We start from the raw sequence: 25,312 nt of genomic DNA, 5'->3' as shown, positions 1-25,312 counted from the left end.
TAAACTCCGAACCAAAATCTTTGAACCCTGAACCTTGGCTCAGAACTCGACTCATGAATTCCAAACCTCGAATTTCAAATCATGAACTACAACATTAAATCTCGAACGGTTAGGAGTTTGAGTAAAAAAATTACTAAAATTATATATCAATGACAAAAAATTTATTAAAATATCATTAAATAATTAAATAAAAAATATACATATGATGGGAAGGTCCATAAAATAATTTCTCTAAGAGTTATTTTTTTATATTAATTTAAGCTAATAAATAACTACCTGGCAAAAAGATGATTACCATAATAATAAATTTTTAAATTTTAATTTTTCTGGCAAAAATAAAAAATGTAAAAGATAAATCACCGTATCTTCTTTATCCTTTATCTAGTAACTGTAGGGTTTTTTGTTTCTGTGTTAACCTCGCACCATCATTAACCACACCAATTTCTCCTAATTATTCATCCAATTCCCATTTCATTCAATCCAACACAGAAACTAATACATATATTTGTTTGGATAAGCCAAAAGGCTTAATCCAAGCCTCAAACAAACTGCTCCAGCAGCAATGGCTATCCTTGCTTTCCCCTTAGTCATTTCCTTTCTTAAGCCCAACGCTCCTTACTTCTCTCTCCTCCGTCTCGCCAAGCCCAATGCCATCCTCACCGCGCCTCCGCCGCCTTTGAACCGCCGCTACTTCCGCCGAACAACCGCCGCCTCCGCAGTTCACACTTCTTCAGTTCAGCAGCAGTCCTCGACAGATGCCAGCGATGAGCCGAAGAAAGCTTCTGTTCTGACATTTCAACAAGCTATTCAAAGGCTCCAGGTCTCATAACTACTACTTACATTATATTGATGACTGTTTTCACTCTATTAGTTAACTAATTATTAATTAATTAAAGTATTTAGTGACGGAAACTATGTATAATTGTTGCTAATTTGATAGGAATATTGGGCGTCTGTTGGATGTGCTATAATGCAATGCAGCAACACCGAGGTAATGTAGCAGTAATGGCCTAATTTCTTTGCTGTGATTGTTTTATCGTTTTCTTCTTACTTGCTTGAAAGTGTTTTTGTGGCGGATTTTTTAAGTTCTTTTCATTTGCAAGCTCATTTAGCATAATTGTCCTTATCATTATATTCTTCCACTTTTTTCTTACTTTTATTTCGTTGGATTTTTCAATTATTGTTAATTGACGGTCAGTATTCATTAAGGTTTTGTATCTAATGAGTAGGTTGGAGCCGGGACTATGAATCCTTTGACATACTTGAGAGTTCTTGGTCCAGAACCATGGAATGTTGCGTAAGTATGCTTATGGTTGCAAGTTTCTTGAACTTAAATAAATTACTTATGCATTTTAACCCTTTGTATTTTTGAGTCTGATTTTCATGATTACATTTTTTTCCATTTGGGTGTGTTTTACATGTCTCATGTCTGTCTTAAATAGAATGGGGAAGGCTTTGATGTTTTTGTTGCAAGTTTTTGGCCAGTGTTACATGGACTTTCGTCCATCCATTTTCAATTATGTTTTCTTCTATTTTGGGTTCAGGACTTAGGGTTTAGGGTTAATTGGACTTTTATTTTATTTTATTGAAAGAGCACATCTATAGTTAATTTCTTGTTCAGATACTGAATGGCATCTACCATGCATCATTGAACTTTTAATGTCCAATTACTAATGGAGAATTTGGAGTTCTCTATTGAAGGTATGCGGAACCTAGCATCCGGCCAGATGACAGTCGTTATGGGGAAAATCCTAACAGGCTCCAACGCCACACTCAATTTCAGGTTTGTGCGGTTTATTGAATAGGTTGGGTTTATGATAATTTAATGATTTATCAAGCTGTTTCTTTGCAGTCATTTTGTAGTTTCCTTTATCTTTTCACACCTTTTTCCTTGACTGTTTTCAGGTTATACTAAAGCCTGATCCAGGAAATTCTCAAGACCTCTTTATTCGTAGCCTTTCAGCATTAGGTATTTAGTTCACCTCCTTTTCTTCCATTCTTGATATACAGTGGTGAGCTTTGCTATTTAGATGCTTGTTTCTACTTGTAAGTTGCCATAATTTTCTAATGCTGCCATTGCTCTCATTTGTGCTAATCTTATTCATTCGATTTATTTTTGTGGAACTTGCTATGGTTTGTATCATAGCTTCATTCTTATGCAGCCTAAGGATTGTATTAGCCCAAATATGGATTGAACCAAGAGGGGTGGGGCTGAATTGGTTCTAAAGAAATTTTACAAATTAATGAACTTAATAAACAGAAATGACAAGAATAAAAAATGATTAGTAAAAATAAATAAGTTGAGGGTTAAGGGATAGAGAATCAAACACTCGATACATAAAGGTTTGGTCCTTTAGGTCAGCACCTACGTCCTGTTTTCTTGGCACTTATTTTCCAAGGTGTTTCCCAAATTCACCAATGAGAAATTACCTTTGTGGTTAAGGTATAACCTTACAGTCTCTATCTTCTATGCTTAGATAGAAACCTTTAATCCCCTTAAGAATTCTACCCATATTCTTAAGTATGATTCTTTCAAGATCACACAATCCCATTTTAAGATATGTTTGCAAACAAAATAAATCTTCTAGTAGAAGAGTGTTAGCAAAGTTGAAGATAAGATAAGGAAGAGATAAAAATGAAGAATATGAAAACAATATAGATCAATGCTTGTGAACAATGTATGCTTGAAGAATATAAGAACTTCTAGCTTTTTCTTTGATTTTCTTAGAGTCTTTTAGTAATTTTATATCATTTTTTTTAATATACCTTGGTGTTAGTGATAAGAATTTCTGGCCTTTTAATGCTTGTTTGTATGTATCAGGTATTGATGTTAGTGAGCATGATATACGGTTTGTTGAGGACAATTGGGAGAGCCCGGTAATATGATTATTTTCATGGTGGCTTTCTTTTATGTGTATGTATGTTTTCCAATCTGCATACTTTCGTGTAATCAGTTAGAACCAGCTGCCTTCTAACTTTGAGCACTTTAAAACTATGATATTTTAAGCATCAAATTGGTGTTATTGTCCTCACATTCTTACAGGTACTGGGTGCATGGGGTTTGGGCTGGGAGATCTGGATGGATGGTATGGAGATCACTCAGTTCACCTATTTCCAGCAGGTTTGTTCTTTGACATCTACATGTGTCCCGTTTTTCTTTCTGAAAGTTGCGACTACTCAGACTATGAGCTTGTTCCTCTCTCTCTCTCTCTCTCAGGCTGGAAGTCTTCAATTGTCACCAATATCTGTTGAAATCACATATGGCCTTGAGCGCATACTTATGTTACTTCAGGTGAATTTCATAACATTGTTCATCTTTCTTCTCTTCTGCTTTATTTTATTCTTTTAGTGTGCCTAAAGTTACTTCCGTTACATTTTGCAGGGTGTCGATCATTTTAAGAAAATTCAGTATGCTGATGGGATCACATATGGTGAACTTTTCATGGAAAATGAGTAAATTTTTTCACCTTCTTTTCAGAATTCTTTTAGGTCAAAGAGTTGTGTTGAAGGTCCATAGCTTGATACACATTGATTCCCCAAAGAAACCCAAACTTAGATTATCTTCTTTAATTTATTATTCCTGTTGAATTCATCAGTATCTGCAGCCTAATGGTTGGAAATGCTTTTGTGTTACTGTTAATGTAAAATGCGAATGATTGTTTTATTGAATTGTACTTTCAGGAAGGAGATGAGTGCTTATTATTTAGAACATGCCAGTGTTGACCATATTCAAAAGCATTTTGATTTTTTTGAGGAAGAAGCTCGTTCCTTACTTGCTTCAGGATTGCCAATTCCTGCGTATGTTTACTACTGTTTCAACCTTTTTATAGTCCTTATTTTTTCCTTATTTATTTTCCTTTCAAGTTAACATTTTCTCAACAACATGCTAGGTATGACCAGCTTCTGAAGACATCTCATGCTTTTAATATCTTGGACTCTAGAGGCTTTGTTGGAGTAACAGAGCGTGCTCGTTATTTCGGTCGCATGCGCAGGTATGATACTTTTCTGCCATTATATCATTTTATTCATATTGGAAACTGATGAGATACAGAAGGCCCAATATGTTAAGCATACTTCCTATCCTGTATATGTAGAGCCAGTATATGAAACCTTTGGATAGACATACTATTTCTACATTGTATCTATGTCTACAACAGAAAAATTTATAAGATGCACGGACTTCATGATTGATAGATATTGACCCCCCCCCTTGAACAAAAGAAATTGCTCTGTTTATTTAATTGTTTTTCCCTTTCATTCTAGTCTCGAGCATGGACTGCATGATTGATAGATGATTAATCCTCCCCTTGAACAAAAGAAATTGCTCTGTTCTTTTAGTTGTTTTTCCTTGTTCTAGTGCTGCATCTCTCATGGTGCTTGTCATTGTTGGTTTATAGTTTAGCCCGTCAATGTGCTCTACTCTGGTTAAAGACACGAGAATCTCTTGGACATCCTTTGGGTGTTGTCTCTGAATCTGTTGACCATGTATGTCCTAAAGAGGTTCTGGAGGCAGCAGTCAAAAAGGTTAGTCTAAATATTTCTTCCCCCCCCCCCCTTTGTCATAGCACTTCTTAGACTATTGGGAGCTTACTTGTAACTAATGTCTTATTTCTTTGTTTTTGCTCTTTCAATTTTTATGTAGTTATATGGATCCTAGATACGTGCCAATTATAAGATTTGGGAAAGTTATCCTTGCACAAACAGCCTACTTATAGTGCTGTTGTAGCTCAACTTTGGGTACACCATTGTTGTAGACTTTTAGTTTTGGCTTCAGTCTTCTGTTACATGTCCTTTTTGAAATGATGATGTATAGTTTTGTATTGCAATAAGCCAGACCGCCCCAGTGCATTGGTGCTTGGAGTGCTAGTGATGGGGTACTTCATACAAGTGGATTGGTGATGCCTCCTTGTTCCCTCTTCTTATAAAGCTGGAAGCATAGAGGCTGGAGGCATTCTATGTTAACTGAACATAGCTTAATGGAAGAAGTCTATGTTACATTGCTCTTAACTTAATGTAAATATGTCTTCTATAAATGAACACATAACTAAGACACATATACCAGTCGATGCTTTTATAAATTTCCCTCCAATTTTTTTTTTTTATTTTCTATTTTTCCAGCTTAAATGTGTTATCTTCTTGACATTTTCCTATCCTGCACCTGTGGACAAAAAATGCTCTAGATTACCTCCACCATTGTTGTTGTTTTTCCCCCAAGTCCAAACATTTTCTTTTGTTCCTCTCTGGTTGAAACTTGGAAATGTTTCTATTTATCCAGCTCTAGTTTTTCCACGTTGAAAGTTCTGTTAAATGCTATTTCTATAGTTTCTTTTAAGGTTCTCGTTTTCTTGAGTGTTTGATAACCGTATCTTTAAATTCAAAACACAATTTCTACTGTTTTTTCACCTTCATTAATATCTTTTGTTTATCTTAATTATGTTTTACAGGTGCACCATGATCCAAGATTGTTTGTTCTTGAAATTGGGACTGAAGAGATGCCACCTCATGATGTAGTTAACGCAAGCCAGCAAGTATGATTGATTTTTTATGGAGCATTCATCTTTCTCTTTCTGACATGTTGCGTATTTGATTTATATTTTACCGGCCGTTTTATATGCATCTTTATCAATGGGATGGGCGCTTGCTTAATTTAATATTTGTTGTTGACTGAACATATGGTTCTGGTCATTGCAGCTTAAAGATTTACTGTTGCAGCTACTTGAAAAACATAGATTGAACCATGGTGGCATTCAGGCTTTTGGCACTCCTCGCAGACTAGTGGTACAACTATATGTGTTTTGCGTGATTTTGTAGTCTACAGTAGTTCTTATTTTGCATGTCTATTTAAATACTGTCTGTTTTGGGGATGCTGCTGTTAAGAAGTTGAGTTTGTTAAACCTTGAATTGTGAGTGATGAACTGGGGTTATACATGTAGACTTGAAAGAGTGTATATAAAGCTGATTGCACTTGTAAGTTTTAATGTGTAACCTCATTGTCAATATATTATTTGATGTTTAAGAATCTCTTATGTTAGCTGGTCCAAGTAACCCATTTTAAATTAAAAAGACTAAGTACTCTTGAATAATATCATGATGTATAACAAGGCATCCCGTGTGGACATACCTAAAGTGTATTATAGGGATGCATTTGTCAGAATTGTTAAATGTTTATTGTGATGCATTTCAGATTGGTAACATATTAATTTTTATTGTTATGTCTTTTATTTATTTAGTGGAAGTTCCTCTATGAGCATGTACACCAGGTAGATGCTTAAATTCTTTTATATGTTAGATAACCAAGCCTTGTTTTGTCGTTTCAGATATCTGTTGAAAGTCTTTGTCCAAAGCAAGCAGAGAATGAGCTTGAGGTTCGGGGACCTCCCGCTTTGAAAGCCTTTGACCCTCAGGGAAATCCTACAAAGGTTTTGGTCGCCTCTTATTATGCTTTGCTATATATTTTTCTGCTGAGAAGAAGGAAGTATGATGTTTTGTCTGGTGATTTTGGTTGTTGGGCTGTATAACTTCAGTAGTGAAGATTCTGGCAGTTCCCTTGGAGTTTTGCATTTTTTCTTTTTATTTTGGTTTCTACCTATATGAAATTTGTTGTTTACTGCAGGCTGCTGAGGGTTTTTGCCGCAGATATGCTGTTCCACTAGATTCTTTGTTCAGAAAGGCAGACGGTGAGTCAATTTTGATTCCTGCATAAGGCTTGAGTCTCAGTATTCTGTGCTTCATCTATTTTCTTAATAAAATTACTTAATATGACACGTTACAACTTACAATCATGATAAAAACATCAAATAGGAAAGAAAACAACAGGCATTGCGTATTTCTTCACCAACATTTATTATGATCTCCTAAGTTTCATGTCATGTTGTAAAAGAAGTGATTCTTTTTTTTTGGTCAAACACAAAAATGCTTCTTACATTCCCACTGGTATAAATTTCTCAAATTCAGAGCAATGAATTGTACCTAATTGGTATAAACAATTGTCTTGCTGTTACTATATTAATCAAGAGAAATTATTTACCTTTCAGGTATATTATGTACTTTATAACAGTCCTTGCCCTTACATTAGTGGAACAAATTATTATAGGATATCTTTGGTACAGCTCCATGCAATATCTTTTCATGTTTAGATGGTATCATTGCATTTGCTTTATCTGCAAAAAGGAAAAAAATTCTGTTTTCTGCAAAAACCTGATCATCTTCCAATTTAATGGAAACTGGTTTGGTTGCATCTAAACATAATCTTTATTTTAGCCTGAGTTTGTTCCCGTTGTCAGTGAAAAAGATCATGGTTACTTATGGATTTGTTGCTTTATTCTTATAATAAATGCTTTTCAGGGAAAACAGAGTATGTTTATGCCCGTGTAAAAGAATCCGCTCAATTTGCTTTGGAGGTTTGAGTTCTGATCTCTCTTTTGCTTTCTATATCATTGAGTTTTTCTCACCTTGATAGTCCCTTTCTTTTCTTTGTTATTTCATTTCTCTTTTGAACTGCCTCATTCTTACTAGGGCTTCTATGACATTTTGATTTGTTTATCTTTGTAAGCATCTTTTGTGTCCGTTAGGTTTTATCTGAAGAATTGCCCAGAATGCTTGCTAAAATAACTTTCCCAAAGTCGATGCGCTGGAACTCACAGGTACTTCTATTATTTCTTTTTTCTCCTTCATTCTCGTCTATGTGAACATTAGCAATGCATATTCTATTCAAGGCTTGTTTGTTCTCTGTTTTTGTGTTTGCATAATTGTTTGAAACATAATCTGAGGATAATATGTTATTCTTACCAGTTTAGACATCTTAAAGAGCATGCTATTTTTCCTTTCTTTTGTCCTTTCTTAAAATAGGTCATGTTCAGCAGACCTATTCGTTGGATTATGTCCCTCCATGGAGATGCAGTGGTTCCATTTACATTTGCTGGGATTTTGAGGTAATTCAGTTATAATTATATATTGCTAATATAACCTCTCCTCCTTACTAACGGTCAGATGTTACTTTCTGCTTACCATTTTCTTTTTTGATATGTAGTGGAAACTTATCTTATGGTCTTCGTAATACTGCAACAGCTACTGTCATGGTATATATGGCAACTTGTTTCCGCCAGTTTAATCTGGTTTTTATATGAAGTACTGAAAGATTATTTTTCTGTGGTATCTGTAAGCATTATGATGAAATAATGAACAATCAATCTCCTTTCCAAATGATTATTTGATCTAATTGATTTTGTCTCACTATCGTTTCACAATCATTAAGTGGACAGAGTTAAGCAGATGGAACCTAACATTTTATTTTAAAGTGCTTATGGAAAACTTATTGGAGTTGCACTACTACGTTGGACATTATGAAACATCATGTAGTGCTTGTGCCACTTCTTTTATTAAGCTTTGAAATGCTTTCCACAGGTAGAAAGTGCAGAATCTTATTGTAGTATAATGAAGAATGCTGGACTTGGTATTGATATTGAGGTACTGACATATATTCTATTTATCAGGATTTTGATTCTATAAACTCCTGTTTTCTTTCTTCTTGGACTTTAAAGCTGTACTGAATGTCTATTGACAGGATAGAAAGAAAACAATTTTGGAGCGCTCACATTTATTAGCAAAAAGTGTCAACGGAAATATTGCTTTTCAGGAAAGCTTGTTCAATGAGGTAATTCTTGCAAATATCAATTGCTGCTCTCTTTGTTGAATTCTCTTGCAAAGAGACTTGTTCTTACAGTATATTAATTTACCAGGTTGTTAATCTTGTTGAAGCACCTGTTCCTGTGCTCGGAAAGTTTAAAGAGTCTTTCTTAGAGCTTCCTGACGATCTTTTAACTATGGTAAGCTGTTGAGAAATCCCGTGTGACTGTTTTGTTGGCTAAATTTATACGTGACTTTTTTTCCCCACATGCGATTGTATGTCTTTCCAGGCTCTTTAAGTTAACTGACTGATCTTATTGCATGCTTAGGTATTCTATCTGACGGATTATCTTAGCAGTAGGATGATATTTTTATATGGACTAATGCTATGCACCAACAAATGCAGGTTATGCAGAAGCATCAAAAGTATTTTCCCATTACTGATGATAATGGAAAGCTGTTGCCCTACTTCATTGTGGTAAGAATTGCTTTTTGAGAAAAGTTGTCAGTTTGCTTTTGATGGTTTCATCAGTTAACATTGTGGTTTATATAGGTAGCAAACGGAGCAATCAATGAGATGGTGGTGAGAAAAGGAAATGAAGCTGTTCTCAGGTTTTAACTTATTTGTTACTTTTTGTTCACAGTGAAGTGAATAGAATTAAACATAGATCCTTGTTTATGTTCTTCCATTAAGGGTTCATAATTAGAATTTTTGCATAGAATGGATGTTTTAACCCAAGATGCTTGATCAATTGCCATCTTGGTTGCTGTCTTATCACCTGGAGCTAGGCTTTTTGTTAGCAAAATTTTCTTTACATCTTTGTTGATCCTCGATAAAATCTAAACAGGGAGTAAAATTTTTATTTATTTTTGCAGAGCTCGATATGAAGATGCCAAATTTTTCTATGAGCTGGATACAAATAAAAGATTTAAGGATTTCCGTACTCAACTGAAGGGGATTCTTTTTCATGTAAGTTTTTTTCTTTTTTTAATTTTTTCTATGTATATTGTGAAACATAGATTACTTGTTGCTAGGATTTTTTGGTGATGTCTAGAATTTCTTCATCAAATTTGAACTCAGAATGTCAATTTTACCTTATTTAACATTAAAAGGTAAAGGTTGGATGAAGTTAGTACGTAGTATATAATTTTTATGGGTGAACATCTGAACATTGATATCAAAGAATAAAATGATCTGGAAGTGTCAAATGATGTTAACCCTTAGCTGTCTGTTGGTCTTTCTCTCTCTTAGGATTAGATTGGGACTAGGCTGTACAGAAAGGTTAAAAGTACAATAACCTTTATAATTTGATGATATGAAATGATAGGAGAAGTTAGGAACAATTCTGGACAAGATGACACGAGTTGAAAGCATGGTTTGCAAGCTAAGCATGGGCTTTGGATTTGAAGAAGATATGCTTCTGATTATTAAGGAGGCTGCATCACTTGCAATGTCAGATCTTGCTACTGCTGTTGTCACTGAATTTACTTCACTCTCTGGCATAATGGCCCGTCATTATGCTCTTAGAGATGGCTATTCAGAGCAGGTTGTTTCTTCCCATCTCTTTCTATGCTTGTATGAAATATTTCATACTGCTCGACTTCTATGTGCTCTTTACCTGTAGTGAATTTACCAAGCATCTGACATTTTTGGTACTTTTGTTGTAATAGATTGCTGAGGCCTTGTTTGAGGTAACACTTCCTAGGTTTTCTGGAGATGTGCTCCCCAAAAGTGATGTGGGAATAATTCTTGCAATAGCTGACCGGTAAATTTTCATCCATGTGTTTGTTACCCCTTTCTTAGTCTCATTGCTTGCTGTGCATGCATATTAGAAATATAGCTAATTGAAGTTAACGAATGCAATATGCCTTTACAGTACAATTTCTTTTTTATAAATATCAATGGTCAGAGGTCGGATTAATTAATGACTTTAAGCTTAAACTTCTGCATTTTGCTAGCCGCTTTATGAAGGGTTGAATGATGGCAAAAGAAAATATATAAAGCAAAACCTCTCTCAATGTGTATATAGTATTTGTTTATTTGTTGAGTAAAACTAAAACCTAATTACTGTCCCTACCGCACTCCTTTCTTTTGCCATGGAAGCTTTTGAAGGTCTGAAGAAGCTAAAACAAATTAATGAAACTTGAGCAACTAGTGTTCATGAAGTGGCTGCTCTTATGACTAGAGTCTTAGCACTAGGCTTTTGAAACTTGCTCAAAGGAAATGGCTATTAAAGAAAGTGTAGCCTTTGGTTCATAAATGTAAATGTTCCTAGATTTTTAAATTTCGTCTTTCTAAATTTCATGAAAATGAATAGGAGCTTAAATTGCTGCATCTTACCCCTACTGCCTAAAATGCCATAATATCTTTAACAGATTAAACAATCTCTAAATAGCGTAGGGATATGATGAAGATCTGCAATATGTCTGGATCTTACATAACATGTGTCCTTGATAATTAAAAAGCCCCCAACCCCCCAAATCCCCTCCACCGATACTGATAAGTGACAGTCCAAGTTCTTTATCTTATGTACGAGTTCATATGAAACTATTTCTGTTCTTTCTGCTTACTCATTTATATGGAGTAGAATTCTGCTTCTAAGTTGATTAGATGTTTTTTTCCCCAGACTTGACAGTCTTGTTGGCTTATTTGCTGCTGGTTGTCAGCCTAGCTCCACTAGCGATCCATTTGGCCTAAGAAGAATCTCTTATGGCCTAGTAAGTATTTGATCTGTTAAGCACATAAAACTCTTTTAAGGCCATAATATATTTGCTGTTATAATATTAAACTTGTTAAGTGCAGGTCCAGATACTGGTGGAAAAGGATAAAAATATGAATTTGAAACACGCTCTGGAACTTGCTGCTGATGTTCAGCCCATTAAAGTTGATGCAACCACAATAGAGGATGTAAGAAGCAAGTTCTTTTTCTGTCAGAATACAATGTCATGTTTACTTCCTCTGTAGTGATTGCCAATTCCACTTATGTGATTGTACATCTCTAAATGCATCATGTGATGTTAGTCATAAACATCAATTTATGATGTGGAACTTAATCCTTTTTTCCTTTCCTGTTTCAGGTATATCAGTTTGTTACACGAAGACTAGAGCAATATCTGGTGTGTATAAATTTTTTGTGTTAATGATTTCTTCAAATTATCTTTGTTTGGTTAAATGCTTTTAACGATACTGTGAATGGAAAAGTAGGGATGATGTTTAGTTAGCCAGTTTATTTCAACCTTGGGATGTTGCTTATTCTGTGCTTAAATATGTTTTGAGTTTTTGTTAAAAATAAAATAAAATAAAATGATTTTTGGATTTATTACTTCCAATAAAATATATATTATTGTCAATTACATCTGAACCGGAAAACCTCCAATTTAAGAATGAAACAAAAGTAAAGTTAGTGTAGGTTTTGCCAACTATCATGCCACTAGAGAACTTTATGCAGATAGGCTGTATTCTTTTTACAGGTTGATAAGGGAATAAGTCCAGAAGTGGTTCGTTCCGCCCTTGCAGAGCGTGCTAACTTGCCTTGTCTAGCTGCTAAAACAGCACGGAAAGTAAGTGAATCTGGTTTCAATTTACTTGAAGTATTCGTTTATTATGTCTCTCAACAATGACCAGCTATACCTATGATAGTTTTGTCCGAAATGAGACTTATTGATGCCCCTCAATTCATAACTGACACTAACACGGGGCCATAGTAGGAAGCTATCTTTGTGTATTAAATGACTGAAGAACACCCAAAATAATGTTCATTTTAATACTAAAAAGGGATTGTCTGAATTATGAAGACATTTTTAATGGATGGGAAAAGCCTGTTAATTGTTTAGGTGATATTATTTCTGATATTCTTGCTGCAGGCTATTCACACTTTATTTGTGTATCGCTTGAATTTACTTGTTTTTGATAATAAATAAAAAAGGTTTGCTCTCTGCGTAGGAGATAGATTAAGGTGTTCCTGAATTAAATGCATTTCTGCAGTGACTGATATTGTCTAGTTGGAATGTATTATGTTTTCATTTTATGCTGGAGTCTCGTACCCTGAGCTGCCCTTCCTGTGCGTTTGTGTGTTTTGTTTCTTTTTCCTTGTTAGGGAGCTGCCCAATGTTCTTTTGATTTTTTTCGTGGCATGTTGATAAAAGATGGAAAGGCCCCCCTCCCCCTCCCTTTTGATTTTCATTTCTCACCCATTTCCAGTATCCTCAAATATTATATGATAGCATATTAAAATAAATGAATGCAGTTGGAAGCCTTGTCGAAAGGAGATCTTTTCCCCAAGGTCGTAGAAGCTTATTCTCGTCCAACTAGAATTGTCCGTGGAAAGGAGGTGGATGCTGATATTGAGGTACTGTTACTCCCTTGGGTACACCAAAGAAATACCAAATAGCTTTAGATCAAATTAATGTGCATGTTAGTTTTTACCCCAATTTGATAGTGAAACTCTGTATTAAGATCTTGACTGAAAACTGAAAATTGCTGTTCTCTCCCTCTTAGTAAGATTTCTAGTTTGTTTAGGTCCTCAAGATACAACAAGTTATCACAAATCTTTGATTGATTCATAGAGATGCATCACTTGCAAGTTCTGGAATCTAATGCTGTTTAATCGTGTTCATTAGGTGGATGCTACTGCATTTGAAACAAATGAAGAGAGAGCATTATGGGACACTTTCTTGTCTGTTGAGAACAAAATTCACCCTGGTATTTTCATCAGTCTATTAGCAGCCTGCAAGTTGTCATTTGTATAAAAAATGGCACTCTGATTTAAGTTGATCGAATAACATCTTTCCCAACTAACCCGGATATCTAACTTTTTCTGATAATGCAGGTATCGAGGTTGATGACTTCATTGAAGTATCCTCAGAGCTAGTACAACCATTGGAAGATTTTTTTAATCAAGTTTTTGTGATGGTGGTATGTTTGTCTTCACATCTTATTCGTGTTATTTATAATACATAGTTTGTTAAGGCTAAAGGAGAAAATACCGCTTTAAATTATTTCAACCACCATGCTTTTCTTTAGAATGTACTTTGACAATTTTATTTGGGATGCCTCGGCATGTTTGGTTATTTTAAGTTATTTGATGGTATTTCAAAGAAAGCTTTGCTGGTTAATTTTGCCTTAGTATTACACTAATACCACCAATTCAAGGTAAAGTTTAAAATTGAGTTAGATTCAAGTTCTGAGATCAGACATTTTGCTTTAAAAGTAACTTGCTTTGAGCACTTTTATGCTATATTATTTGGGCTCAGCTGTGGGTATCAGAAATAAGAATGTGTCAGACATGGGTGTCGGACATGTTTACTTTAAGAAAAATAGTGAGTTGGGGAGTAGCATAGCTTTTAAGCTCAAGTTGGTTAATATAAAACATTAAATAAAACGACTTGCAAGCCTGTGATCTCATGATTAAGATTGGATCATATTCTAGTGGTGCAAGAGCATGCTTGACCCCCCTATCTGTTTCAGTTTAAAATAATGTTTTACTGATACGTCATGTTTATGTGCAGGAGGATGAAAGAATTAGAAAGAACAGGTTGTGTTTGCTTAAGAAAATTGCAGACCTTCCAAAAGGTGTGGTAGATCTCTCAGTTTTGCCTGGATTTTGATCCAACAATATATGTACATGCTTCCATTGGAGTAAAGATGAGGTGAGTAGGAGTTGAATTTATTTTCTGGAAGTAAGAGTCCAACACTGTATCAATGTACCACATTGCTATTCCTTGTGCATTGATGTGTAAAATAATAGTTTTGACATCGCAAAGCTTATAAAATTTTGTTGGCATACATTGGTTTTCCATCCCCTAATTCATTTCCTTAAATCTACCCCTCATATATATATATTACATTTAGATATAGATATATATGTATGCATGTATGCATGTATGCATTGCTGAGATTTTTCATTAGTCTTGAAGCACTTAACTCCTAGAGGCAGGGATATATCGTATAAACTTCAAAGGATCTTCCAAATTCGTAGACTGACCTGTCCAAAAAATCCATTTTACTATTAAAAAAGTTAATAAAATATTTAAAAATGTTTTTTTTAATTAATTGAATTTGAGTTGGGCCAGTTTGTGGTACAAAAATCTTTGTCCAAGTTCGGTGCTAATTGGGCCAAGCCTATTGAGTAAGGTTTGGCAAATTTTCTTGTTCAATTATAGGGTAAACTATAGAATTAGTTCCTTAATTATTAACGTGTTTTTATTTTGATTATCTATAGAAATTTTTAATTTTGTCATTAATGTTTTTGTTTTGGTTACTCTTGAATGGTTAACGAAAATGGTAACGCGGTTTTTTTAACTGGTATAATTCTTAATATTTATATATTTTATCAATTTAATTTTTATTTTAAATGATTCAATAAATTTAATCCTTATTTGCAAATTTTATTAAATTGATCCTTAAACACATAATTAAATATAAAATACAATTAAATTATTATATATTATGAAAAAGTACAAAATGTAATATCATGTTTACCTCAAAAACTAAATAAAAATAATATTATATATTGTGAAAATATTGTTACTTGCGATGAGAGCATCAACAAAATTAAATGGAATATGAAGAGTGCATATCACCATGGTTAAGCCCTCTTAATGAACCACTGCTCCCCGTTTGAGATGACAGTGATGATGATAATTATGTGGACGACGATGACGGTGATAATGTTGATAATGAAACAGGCTTGAACGTAAACAAGGCATGCCTTAAAATAACCCACTGAATTAAAATTAAATTTTCAACCCGAAATAAAAAATCTAAAAAGAAAACTAAATTTATGACCTACGATGAATTAAAAGGAGATTTCATGTAGGAGAGAGTTTGAGTGAGAAGAAATGGAAATAAAAATAATAGGGATAAAATAGAGAAACGAAAGAGATAAAAAAATCTGAAGTAAAAAAATTATAAATTTTTCGAGTAAATGTTAAAGGTTAATTATTTAAAACAATGATCAAATTAACATAATCTATAAATATTAAAAACTAAATTTATTATTATATTAATTTTTAAATTACCATGTCATATTTTATTTTGTTATAATATCTCTATCGCAAAATTAAAAAAGTAAGATTAAGCCGATTGAGTCTTAGCTTGATTGACATCGGTATTATTGTCCATGCAGGAGATGTAAATTCGAGTATGCTGAAGCGCAATATCATTCTATTTAAAGGTTGAAGAAAGACTATAAGTAATTTTAAGCATTATACCAAAAATAGCTGATCAATTAATGTTAAAGAAAAGTTAAAAGAGCTAATAGAATTGGATTAAAAAAATGAAGACAATTAATTGGACAATGATTTTAAAATTCTTTATAGTTGAGTGAGAAAAAAAGTTAAAAAAAAAAACTATACGTTTGTATATAAAAATGATCAATGAAGTCAGTTTTAAAGTATCATAATTCATACCAAACCACTATAAAATAGAATTGATTACAGTTAAAATTTCTCTCCTCTCGCGGCTAATATAGGGTTTTTCTCTCTTCATTATATTTTCTATCTCGCAGATCTACTCGTCCCAACATTTGTCTGATTTTGCATGTTATTAAAATACTAAACTATGGAAATATTCTATCTTTGAGAGAAAGGGCTTGGAGGGATTAGTTTGGGTGTTTTTTTATTGAAGAAAAATGTCGAGCTCCAACCCGTTTGATTTATTGGGTGATGATGATACTGGGGAGCTCTCATTGCTGATCGCCGCTCAGAAAAAGGCTGCTGCCACCGCCCCCTCCAGCGTCCCTAAGAAAGGGCAGGCTCAATCTCAGACGAAGCCGCAGGCTAAGCTTCCCTCCAAGCCTCTCCCTCCTGCTCAGGCTGGTAAGCTTCCCCTAAAAAAGGAAGTTACCGTTCCAGCTTTATTGCTTCAATGTTGTAGCAGAAGGATTTCCATCATTTTATATGCAAAAATTGAATCATTTTTATGTGTTGGGTCTTTAGTTTAATTGGTTGTGTAATATTAAAGTTACCCTTTTTAATGGGTTTGAATGGATTTATTTTAATATATTTGGGTTTCATTTATGGTGTAGAGAATAGAATTTGATTGGTTATTTCTATGATAGTTTACACAAGAAACATAACTCGTATGAATATAGTATATAGCAATTCATGTATCCATTCCATCATAATGTTTGAAGAATTTTGCATTATTATTATAGGTTAATAATTTGTATTATATAAGATTTGGGACATGGTGAATGTGTTGTGATTCCTATAGCTTTTTGGGATTATAGTTTATTTATGTGCATTTGATTTTTTTTTTAAGTGAGGGAGGCGAAGAGTGAAGGTATTCGTGGTGGAGCCCGTGGTGGGCGTGGTGGCAGTGGTGGATACAGACGTGATTTTGCCAATGATGAGAATTCATTCAGCAACAGTGCTGAACTCGGTCAAGGTGCACCTGAAGATGGTGAGAGTAGAAGGCCCTCTGAAAGGCGTGGTGGCTACGGTGGTCCTCGACCTTATCGTGGTGGTGGTCGCCGTGGTGGTTTCAGTAATGGGGAAATTGGAGATGGGGAGAGACCTCGCAGGGTGTATGAACGCAGTAGTGGGACTGGACGCGGGTAAATGAAGTCTTGTTTATCTTTATCTTGACATATCCTGCATATTAGTCTATCCAGATCTTGGAACTCATGCTTTTCATTTGCGGTTCTTGTCTATAGAAATAAGCTCGAACGTGAAGGCTTTGGTCGTGGGAATTGGGGAACTCAAACTAATGAACTTGCTCGGTGAGCTATCTTTAGTGTTTAAAAGTGTCAATGATTTGAACCTTCAATAGTATTGTAAAATTAAACAAAATCATTACTTAGTTTTGTTCTTCTTTCATCATTATACGCCTTTTAGGGTGACTGAAGAAGTTGCCAATGAAGGTAATCAGAATTTAGGTGATGAGAAGCTGGCAAGAGATGGTGATGGAGGAGATGCTGACAAGGAGAGCCTTACAAATGAACTTGAAGAAAAAGAACCCGAGGAAAAGGTTGATTCACCTGATAATTTATCATTTTAGATTGTCATTGATGTCTACCTATGTTGTTGAATTTGTGGTGAGTGTCAATACAAATATGAGTCCAACAAGAGTATGCTTGAGTTTTTCCAAATGCTTCCATGTATCTGGAGAATCATACCCCTAAACTCATGTTCTAATATATGTAAAGCATGGATACTTAATGAACATGAAGAGTCGGATTAATATAGATATCCGCTATCTTTTCTAATTGTCATACTAATAGGTGATGACTCTTGAGGAATATGAAAAGCTGATGGAAGAGAAGAGGAAGGCTCTGCAGGCACTGAAAACCGAGGGAAGAAAAGTAGATGCCAAGGAGTTTGAGTCAATGCAACAGCTTTCAAATAAGAAAAGTAATGATGAAATCTTCATCAAATTGGTAAGGCCCCCTTGATTCCTTCGGGAGTTCTATCATCGACGACTTATTAGTTTGCAAATATGTATTGACTATTAATCATATGTGCCTTCAATTGTCTACTACAGGGATCTGATAAGGATAAGAGAAAAGAGGCTTATGAGAAAGAAGAGAGAGCTAAGAAGGTATTCGTACATCCTTTTATACAACCCATGTTACAATTTTCCTGTTTTTCGAGTTTCATGTGAGCCAATATTTAAGTTCATTGGACTGCAGCACACTTTGTGCTTTTTTAATTTTATAGACTTGGGCACTTGGCAAACTTTGGATGATTATTTTGTAATTTATCCATAAGTTATAGCTTGCAAATGTGCTCCTTTCTCTTTATAGTGATTTTGTAATTTAATTCCGAAAAATGTCTTTATGGCATGTACTGATCCTTATTATTTACTTGGTAATGGTTGTAGTCTTTGAGCATTAATGAATTTCTGAAGCCTGCTGAAAGGAAGAGGTACTACAATCCAAGTGGACGCGGAAGGGGTCGGGTTCAGGGTCAAGATCAAGGTCGCGGGCATAGCTCAAGAGGGTTTGGTGGAGGAAATGCAAGAAGTAGTATGGCAGCAGCACCTTCCATCGAAGACCGCAGTCATTTCCCTACTTTAGGTGGCAAGTGAGATTTCTCTAGAATCCCACTAACTATTTCCATGGCTTTATTTTATTTTAATTTCTATGTACTTTTTGGTTTTGGAATTTTTGGGTTCTTCAAAATTTTGGGCAGGAAATGAACTCAAATAATCTGGTTTCCTGTTGCCAAAGGGTGTCTTGAAGAACTGTTTATGTTTTGAATGTATATTTCAGTTTTTTTTCTTGTAGTGTTGTTATACTGTGATCTTAGCAGTATTTTACTGCCCCACCCCTCTCCCTCAAAAAAGAAATGCTAACTAGTGATGCTCAGTTTTGTATTTTCTAGTTTCTAAAGTTTTGATCAGTATTTAAACCAATTATCATTTACACACTGTTTTCAATTTTTACTTCTGTGTTTCATAAATAACAGTCTAATTTCGTATGGCTCTTGGCGAATGTTTTGATTTTCTTCCAGATAGCTTTGTCACCCTTCAGGCTAGGCAAGGCCAAATTCTGTCCCATCCATTCCAGTGGTCTTGGTTGAAACTACAATAGTAGTTATTATTTATAGGGTTACTGTTGATGTTAATGTTCAATTACTAAATTGTGCATTGAAATTTTAAGCTAAATTCATGTTAAATTAAGACAAAAAAAATTAAATATTAAATTAGAAAAAATATAAGTATCAAATTAAACATTAAATATCAAAATAATATACTTACTAATATTTTTATGCACTTGTGGTAGTGTATTATAAAATCTAAGCTAATTGGCACGTATGAGATCCAAGAGTTGAATTGATTATTGGTCTCATCATATGGATGACTGGTAAGGCCAATTTCGTACTATCAGCCTGGCTAGTGTCGTGGGACCAGACCATTATCGTCCTATTCCAATGCTGAATTGAAACATCTTTTTGCCTACTCATTTGGGTGCTTGATTTGACAATTCTCTCATCTAATTTCACGATTTCTACATCATGGTAACCTACCCTGTCTGCCCTTCAAATAGCTTTGAGGTTGTGTTTCGGCGTATCTACCCTATCTACCCTGACAACTTATCTAGAACCAACGATTTAATCAATGTAATATTTGTATTTTTTTATTTGTTCAAATTCGTAAATTTACTTAAAAATCGTAACTCATTTATCACTATCCAAATTTGAATCTGAATTAAATATCCGAATTTCAAATTTAAGATTTTAATCATCTATCTGAGATAATATTTGAATTCAGAAAAATCCGAATATGAATTTTTAAAAATTTAAAACCAATCATCCTTGAATCTGTAAGATAATTGATTCCGAATCTACAATTCTAATGTGGATTTGGATTCTGAAACCGTTATTCAAATAAGCAATTCAAATACTTGGAGGTGTCTATTCGCATCCATTTTAAATCAGTAGCGGGTAACAATTTTAACATCCGAATCCACAAAAAACGAATCGGATATCCACGAATACCCAAACCCACAATTCAAATTGTTACTCCCGATTACCCTCCTTTTGCATAACGAATGCAATGTCTACACATATATAACCCAAAATCTCTTCTTTAGTTATTTATTTTTGGACGTGAGACTGAAACATCCTATATATCCCTAGTTAACTAGACACTGAAACAGAGACATTAGAGAGGACCATTAGTAGAATTTATCGCTCTGGACTGATTTTCTTTCGGATGTGGATAGCGAGATTCACGAGGCTAAAACAAGCATGCTCAGCTTTCTTCCTAAGACTATAGCCCAAAACAGAAAACCCTTTCTTATTCTAAGAAATCAAAAGGGAACACCAATTCCACTTGTTTGAAATGCAGCACATGTATCTAGCTTAAAAGACATTAGAGAGGACCATTAGTAGAATTTATCGATCTCTGGACTGATTTTCTTTCGGATGTGGATACTGAGACTCACGAGGCTAAAACAAGCATGCTCAGCTTTCTTCCTAAGACTATAGCCCAAAATCAAAAACCCTTTCTTATTCTAAGAAATCAGAAGGGAACACCAATTCCACTTGTTTGAAATGAAGCACATGTATCTAGCTTAAAAGACATTTGGTTAAAGGCAGAAAAGGGCAACATGTTCATTCATAGCATGCATCCTGGCTCTTGCCATTCACAAAAGAAGTATAGTTAAAGAAGTACCTTTCAACTATAGTGTAAGAAGACTGTACGAGGGCAGTTCTTCCAGACGTGTTATATCTTCCAGTAAAAACTCCCTTTCCAGTTGGTGACGCGTGGCTTTCATCACAGTCTGTAAAACCAAATACCAGAGAAAGAATGATTTGATTATAGGAGAGCAGGTCTATGGCACTGTGAAAACCAAACAAAAAACAGTCATAGACAGATAGATGGATAATTCAAGCTAGAAATATTTGAGGTCGCCTTCATTTTAATATCATCCTAGGTCCAAAAAGAATTTTCTGGTTCAAGAAAACTTACATTGAAGTCCATGTAAGATGCACGCATAGCAAGCCATTGATGATCCATTAGCTTGAATGCGATACAATAGAGAAGGTCAAATGCTGATTCGTTTTCTATTCAAAGGTAAAAAACCAACGCTAATTTACTTTAAAAGGAGTATAATTAGATTGGAGAGTAAGGGCTAGCTTAGCAATGCTTCTAAGAAGCACGTTTGAGAAAAGCTCAAATTTTCTGCTTCTGTGTTTAGCCAATTTTTGGCGTTTGAAAAGCATTGCGTCTTGTCTAGGAATGCTTTTATCTCAAAAACGTTTTTTTGTCCCAAAAGTGCTTCTTAGAAGCATTGCTAAACTAGCCCTAAGTGACTTGGGAAAGAAATAAATTTCCACAAAAACATTATAAACATAGAAAGTGCAAAAACTCGGAATAAACTGGCATTACCTGAGAGGAACTTCAAGAAAATTGCTCCAACCATTGTTCTTGGTTTGACTGTAGAAGTGAAGCATGCAGTTTTAATCAATTAAAAATATGAAATACCAATCCTAATGGATGCTTAGGAAATAAAACAAGAATTTGAGAACATCACTTTTATTTTCAACAATACATTACCTGCTTCAAGATCAAGCATCTGAATAAGCATGAATGTAATGTTCACACCGGCCACGGCAAAGGGATATTCCCACGCTGACCGGTCACCTTCCTGCTTCCAAAGGAGATCCTTGAAGGATTTCTGCATTGAGATGTTCAAAAACACCTTAGCATTGGATGAACAAAGACCAAAAGATAAAGTAAAATTTATTGAAGTAGCAAAGCAAGATCATAACTAGATTTTAAAATGTACATGAAATACTTTCCAGAAATCATAATATATATACCTATTTGAAATACCTGTAATCATTGCATGTATATAGCAATACAAATCCAAGTACGCTTAATTTTGATATTGCAAAAATCGCCAAGGAAACCAAACACAATGACCATGCAAAAACAGAAGAGAACTACGAAAAACAAGGCATTGTGGGTTAGGCAACACAAGATAAGTAAAAGTACATACCGGAAAGTGCCTAGCAAAGAATAACAGGTTCTCCAATGATATAAAACCACCACCCCTGCAAGATACATCCAATAATTAAGATGTACTTACCAATATGATAGTCATTTACAGACAGAGATATGGACAGATAAAAGGGAACTACATTACCTAAAATCTGTCGATGGATCTTTCCCTTGCCACCCCATTTCCTTCCATTGTTCGGATATTAAGCCGTGTAGCTCTTCTTCTGGGAAGACAGCATTCCATAAGGCCCTTAAAGCTTCCTGTAGAGAAGCAGCAATAATGAATGAGATAGTTATAGATTTAGAATTGCGGCGTAAGTGTAAATAGCATCATCACAAACTGCTACCTGATGCTCAGGGATTGAACTATCGTAGGCAATATCTATACGGTTCTGCAGCCTCTGCAAGCATTCTTCCTGACAGCATAAATGCCAAGATTAAATGTTCCAGTAAATGCAAGTAAATTTTGGATTTTTGCAAGAAAATAAAAAACATGAAGCTTGAAAGTCAAAAAAGGAGCATGCCATTTTCAAATACTTCGACAATGATGGAAAACAATCCCAAGAGTCAACTAATGGGAGAGCAATTTCAGTAATAATAGAGTTTAAACGCAAAGGTTGGGTTCAGATGATAGCAGTAAACTTGGGAGAAATCATACCAAGTTGCAGGGAAGGTAAGCAAGAGAACCTATTGATCAGATCGTAAATACTACCTCAGAAGGGGTTAAATCAAATGATGGACGAGCATCACTCTCTCTTCTCTGTGCACAAACACAAGAAAGGCCTCTGCTCAACCATGCTGCTGATCCTGCCACAACCTCAGCTGTAACAAAAAGAAATAACTCTAATAATGAAAATGCAGTTGCTATCTCTTCATTCAACTGCTTTAACAATTTCAAAATTACCAGTACCAAGCACAACCTCATCTTCAAAAAGATGGTTCTCTTCAGCAGCTAATAGAAGCAAAAATAAGACAAATGGAAAAGGAAAATAGGAGAAAACACCAGCCAACAATCTCCAACCAAGATTAAAATAGAAAATGATAACTACACCCCACCAAGGAAATTGTAAAATCTTCATTGTAAGTAGCAGGCATAGAATCATTAAAGCAAAAAAAAGATTGAGTCCTAAAAACTGATATACTAAACTTTTGAACTATAAACAAAATAAGCATGCAATATAATCTGATGGAAAGAGATAAAAATTGATATATGAAAACTTCATCAAGCATGAATCTTGCAACCTTAAACTGCACAAACGAATGGCTTCAATAAGAGAGGAAGAATCTAGTTGCTTGAAATTTTGGATTTAGATTTCATTTACTATACAAATTGAGAGAACGAAATTAATATGTTATGTATAAATTAGTTGAAGTTCAGTTAGTTATATTTGAAAGGTATAAAAATATGAAAATGATTTCAATTCACTATTAGATAGACATCTAAAAAATCCATCAATGTTGCAGTTACATGTGTTTTAACACACAATTACTTCTTTTATTTATTTATTCTTATAATCCAAATCCCCATAGCCAACCTAAGATAAATGAGAACGGAAAAGCACACCTAATTCACTTGGTACCAACCGGATCACTTTCTCTACAGTTATTATTTTTCTATTTCACGCAAAAAGGTTTGAAACAAGAAGATAACAGTCAGCCAAGCAATTAAGCCCCCCCAATCTTTAGAGTATGAAGTAATTATCAAATATACACATGAAATACCACAAAAAAATATATTCAACAATTCAGTTAAAATTTTAAAAAATCCAAAGAAGAAACATCTAAACAGAATATCAGAAAAAAAAAAAAAAAAAGGAAACTCACCAAAACAGATTTGAGCATCATCGCACATTAAGTTAGAGATTGTTTTTGGAAACACTCAAAGCTGACTATACCTCGCAGTTTAAATTGCAGATTCGTAATTTATTAACCGGAAAAGAAAAAAAGTAAAAGTAAAAGGAAAGACGTTTTCTAGCTTTAAAAGACTAAAGAGACGACTCTTTAAAATATTATTTCTTTTACTTTTTTCTCTTAAAAAGAAAACAAAGCGAAACACGGAAAATAAAAATAAAAAGAAAAAGCGGATTTAAATTAGAATTCAGAGCTTCATTACCAGAAGTTGAATGACATGAATTTTCTCGCTCGAGACCTTGAGAAATCCTCCTAACAGCTACAAAGGAACCTCCTCTATCGTCCATTATCACCTCTTCTCTTTCTCTCCTTTCATATATAGTTCATCATTTCGATCTATTTATATGTTTCTTCTCCAGAAATAGCTGCAAATAGCTTCTTCACAGTTAACGACTGTAATCAACGAGACAAAAAGAAACCGAATCAAACTTCTGCCATTTAAAGAAAATGAAAAAACACATTCGAAACAAAGGAATAAGGTAAGAAAGTGAGAAAATCAAAGCCAAACAGTACCAAAAACAAAAGAGCGAAGCCTTGCGATGAACCGAAACGCCGAATGCAGCTAAAATCAGAACGAAACCGACCACAACTGAATCAAACAGAACCGAAAGTTTGATTTCGCCGCCACGAAAAAACGCCGATGAAGCTAAAGGTGAAGCTCCGATCAGTAGCTAACTATAAGGCAAAGAGCACTCTCTCCCTTTTTTTCTCTCCCTGTTGTTGAGTGTGCTAGCTTCGCTGTGGTTTTCGATTTTCTAGAGAGAAGATAACGGAGATTACGAAAAAATAGGGGGTTTAATTTTAACTAGTAACGTCTCCCTTTAAATTATTTATTAAGATATTATTGATTTAGTTAAAATATGATATAAATCCTTATGCTCTTTAAACTTTAAAATTTAAAATTTTTATTTTTATTTTTATTTTTATTTTTATTTTTATTTTTAAAATTTAGTTTATTTATTTTTCAAAATTTAAAATTTAGCTTCAATCAGTGAGATAATTTTTAAGAGACTAAAATTAAATTGTATATTTTATAATAGTAAAAATATAATTTTATTATTTTAATAGTCTTATTTTATATTTTTAAAGGATTAAATAAAATTTTGTCTTTTTAAGAATAAAATGTAATTTTATCATTACTAATTTAAAATTTTATAAATTATAAAAGGTTTAAATGAACAAATTTCATTTTAGGGACAGACCCTCGCTCCGTCACTAGATTCAACCATTTAAAAAATTAAAAGACTTTTAATATTGTTAATATATGTAACTGAATTTTGAAATTTTAAAAAAATAAAAAATATAATAATTAATTTTAAAAAT

The 25,312-nt window shown here is 34.1% G+C and overlaps 3 protein-coding genes across 23 annotated transcripts; 2 read left to right on the top strand and 1 right to left on the bottom strand.

Annotated features, from left to right (window-relative positions):
- Positions 1 to 401: 401 nt before the first annotated feature.
- On the top strand, positions 402 to 14,410 carry LOC105790307 (glycine--tRNA ligase, chloroplastic/mitochondrial 2). 2 transcript variants are annotated; one of them, XM_012617837.2, is made up of 36 exons: positions 402 to 820; positions 941 to 991; positions 1,230 to 1,297; positions 1,702 to 1,783; positions 1,906 to 1,969; positions 2,822 to 2,877; positions 3,044 to 3,121; positions 3,218 to 3,292; positions 3,383 to 3,453; positions 3,682 to 3,798; positions 3,891 to 3,992; positions 4,398 to 4,524; positions 5,445 to 5,528; positions 5,692 to 5,778; positions 6,318 to 6,419; positions 6,614 to 6,677; positions 7,345 to 7,400; positions 7,572 to 7,643; positions 7,849 to 7,931; positions 8,030 to 8,078; positions 8,404 to 8,466; positions 8,564 to 8,653; positions 8,739 to 8,825; positions 9,032 to 9,103; positions 9,179 to 9,237; positions 9,502 to 9,595; positions 9,954 to 10,172; positions 10,297 to 10,391; positions 11,253 to 11,343; positions 11,429 to 11,533; positions 11,704 to 11,742; positions 12,097 to 12,186; positions 12,873 to 12,974; positions 13,246 to 13,327; positions 13,455 to 13,540; positions 14,134 to 14,410. In XM_012617837.2, the coding sequence occupies exons 1-36, from the start codon at positions 563 to 565 to the stop codon at positions 14,230 to 14,232; spliced, it is 3,219 nt and encodes a 1,072-aa protein (XP_012473291.2). In that variant the 5' UTR covers positions 402 to 562; the 3' UTR covers positions 14,233 to 14,410. The 2 variants fall into 2 exon arrangements, with proteins under 2 accessions (XP_012473291.2, XP_012473293.2); XM_012617839.2 differs by lacking the exons at positions 402 to 820; positions 941 to 991; positions 1,230 to 1,297; positions 1,702 to 1,783 and having other exon boundaries at positions 1,943 to 1,969; positions 2,822 to 2,914.
- LOC105790310 (uncharacterized) lies at positions 14,382 to 24,799 on the bottom strand. 20 transcript variants are annotated; one of them, XM_052634989.1, is made up of 11 exons: positions 24,503 to 24,799; positions 24,192 to 24,382; positions 22,791 to 22,900; positions 22,426 to 22,494; positions 22,224 to 22,339; positions 22,077 to 22,131; positions 21,632 to 21,752; positions 21,464 to 21,511; positions 21,044 to 21,094; positions 20,747 to 20,855; positions 14,382 to 14,609 (listed from the first exon to the last, which is right to left on the bottom strand). In XM_052634989.1, the coding sequence occupies exons 2-11, from the start codon at positions 24,274 to 24,276 to the stop codon at positions 14,552 to 14,554; spliced, it is 822 nt and encodes a 273-aa protein (XP_052490949.1). In that variant the 5' UTR covers positions 24,277 to 24,382; positions 24,503 to 24,799; the 3' UTR covers positions 14,382 to 14,551. The 20 variants fall into 20 exon arrangements, with proteins under 20 accessions (XP_052490949.1, XP_052490960.1, XP_052490957.1 ...); XM_052634997.1 differs by having other exon boundaries at positions 14,472 to 14,609; positions 21,044 to 21,138; positions 24,503 to 24,797; XM_052634991.1 differs by lacking the exon at positions 14,382 to 14,609 and adding an exon at positions 16,013 to 16,487.
- Positions 16,257 to 18,862, top strand: LOC105790309 (RGG repeats nuclear RNA binding protein A). The gene is made up of 7 exons (XM_012617840.2): positions 16,257 to 16,443; positions 16,889 to 17,183; positions 17,283 to 17,348; positions 17,464 to 17,596; positions 17,850 to 18,005; positions 18,110 to 18,166; positions 18,449 to 18,862. The coding sequence occupies exons 1-7, from the start codon at positions 16,257 to 16,259 to the stop codon at positions 18,653 to 18,655; spliced, it is 1,101 nt and encodes a 366-aa protein (XP_012473294.1). The 3' UTR covers positions 18,656 to 18,862.
- Positions 24,800 to 25,312: the final 513 nt, after the last annotated feature.

Source organism: Gossypium raimondii, chromosome 8 (assembly GCF_025698545.1).
Source record: "Gossypium raimondii isolate GPD5lz chromosome 8, ASM2569854v1, whole genome shotgun sequence".
Taxonomy (NCBI): domain Eukaryota; kingdom Viridiplantae; phylum Streptophyta; class Magnoliopsida; order Malvales; family Malvaceae; genus Gossypium; species Gossypium raimondii.
The sequence above is the reverse complement of the archived record's forward strand: the minus strand, read 5'-3'. Positions and strand labels throughout refer to the sequence as shown.

Excerpts from the sequence above, each read along its gene's own strand:
- LOC105790310 (XM_052634988.1), bottom strand. The coding sequence starts at position 24,276 with ATGGACGATAGAGGAGGTTCCTTTGTAGCTGTTAGGAGGATTTCTCAA. Across the intron at positions 22,340-22,425 it reads GTTCAATCCCTGAGCATCAG|GAAGCTTTAAGGGCCTTATG; the intron begins GTAGCAGTTTGT and ends GCTTCTCTACAG. Across the intron at positions 20,856-21,043 it reads CATCTTACATGGACTTCAAT|ACTGTGATGAAAGCCACGCG; the intron begins GTAAGTTTTCTT and ends TTGGTTTTACAG.
- LOC105790309 (XM_012617840.2), top strand. The coding sequence starts at position 16,257 with ATGTCGAGCTCCAACCCGTTTGATTTATTGGGTGATGATGATACTGGG. Across the intron at positions 17,349-17,463 it reads CAAACTAATGAACTTGCTCG|GGTGACTGAAGAAGTTGCCA; the intron begins GTGAGCTATCTT and ends TACGCCTTTTAG. Across the intron at positions 18,167-18,448 it reads AAGAAGAGAGAGCTAAGAAG|TCTTTGAGCATTAATGAATT; the intron begins GTATTCGTACAT and ends TAATGGTTGTAG.
- LOC105790307 (XM_012617837.2), top strand. The coding sequence starts at position 563 with ATGGCTATCCTTGCTTTCCCCTTAGTCATTTCCTTTCTTAAGCCCAAC. Across the intron at positions 7,644-7,848 it reads CGATGCGCTGGAACTCACAG|GTCATGTTCAGCAGACCTAT; the intron begins GTACTTCTATTA and ends TTCTTAAAATAG. Across the intron at positions 8,826-9,031 it reads CTGACGATCTTTTAACTATG|GTTATGCAGAAGCATCAAAA; the intron begins GTAAGCTGTTGA and ends CAACAAATGCAG.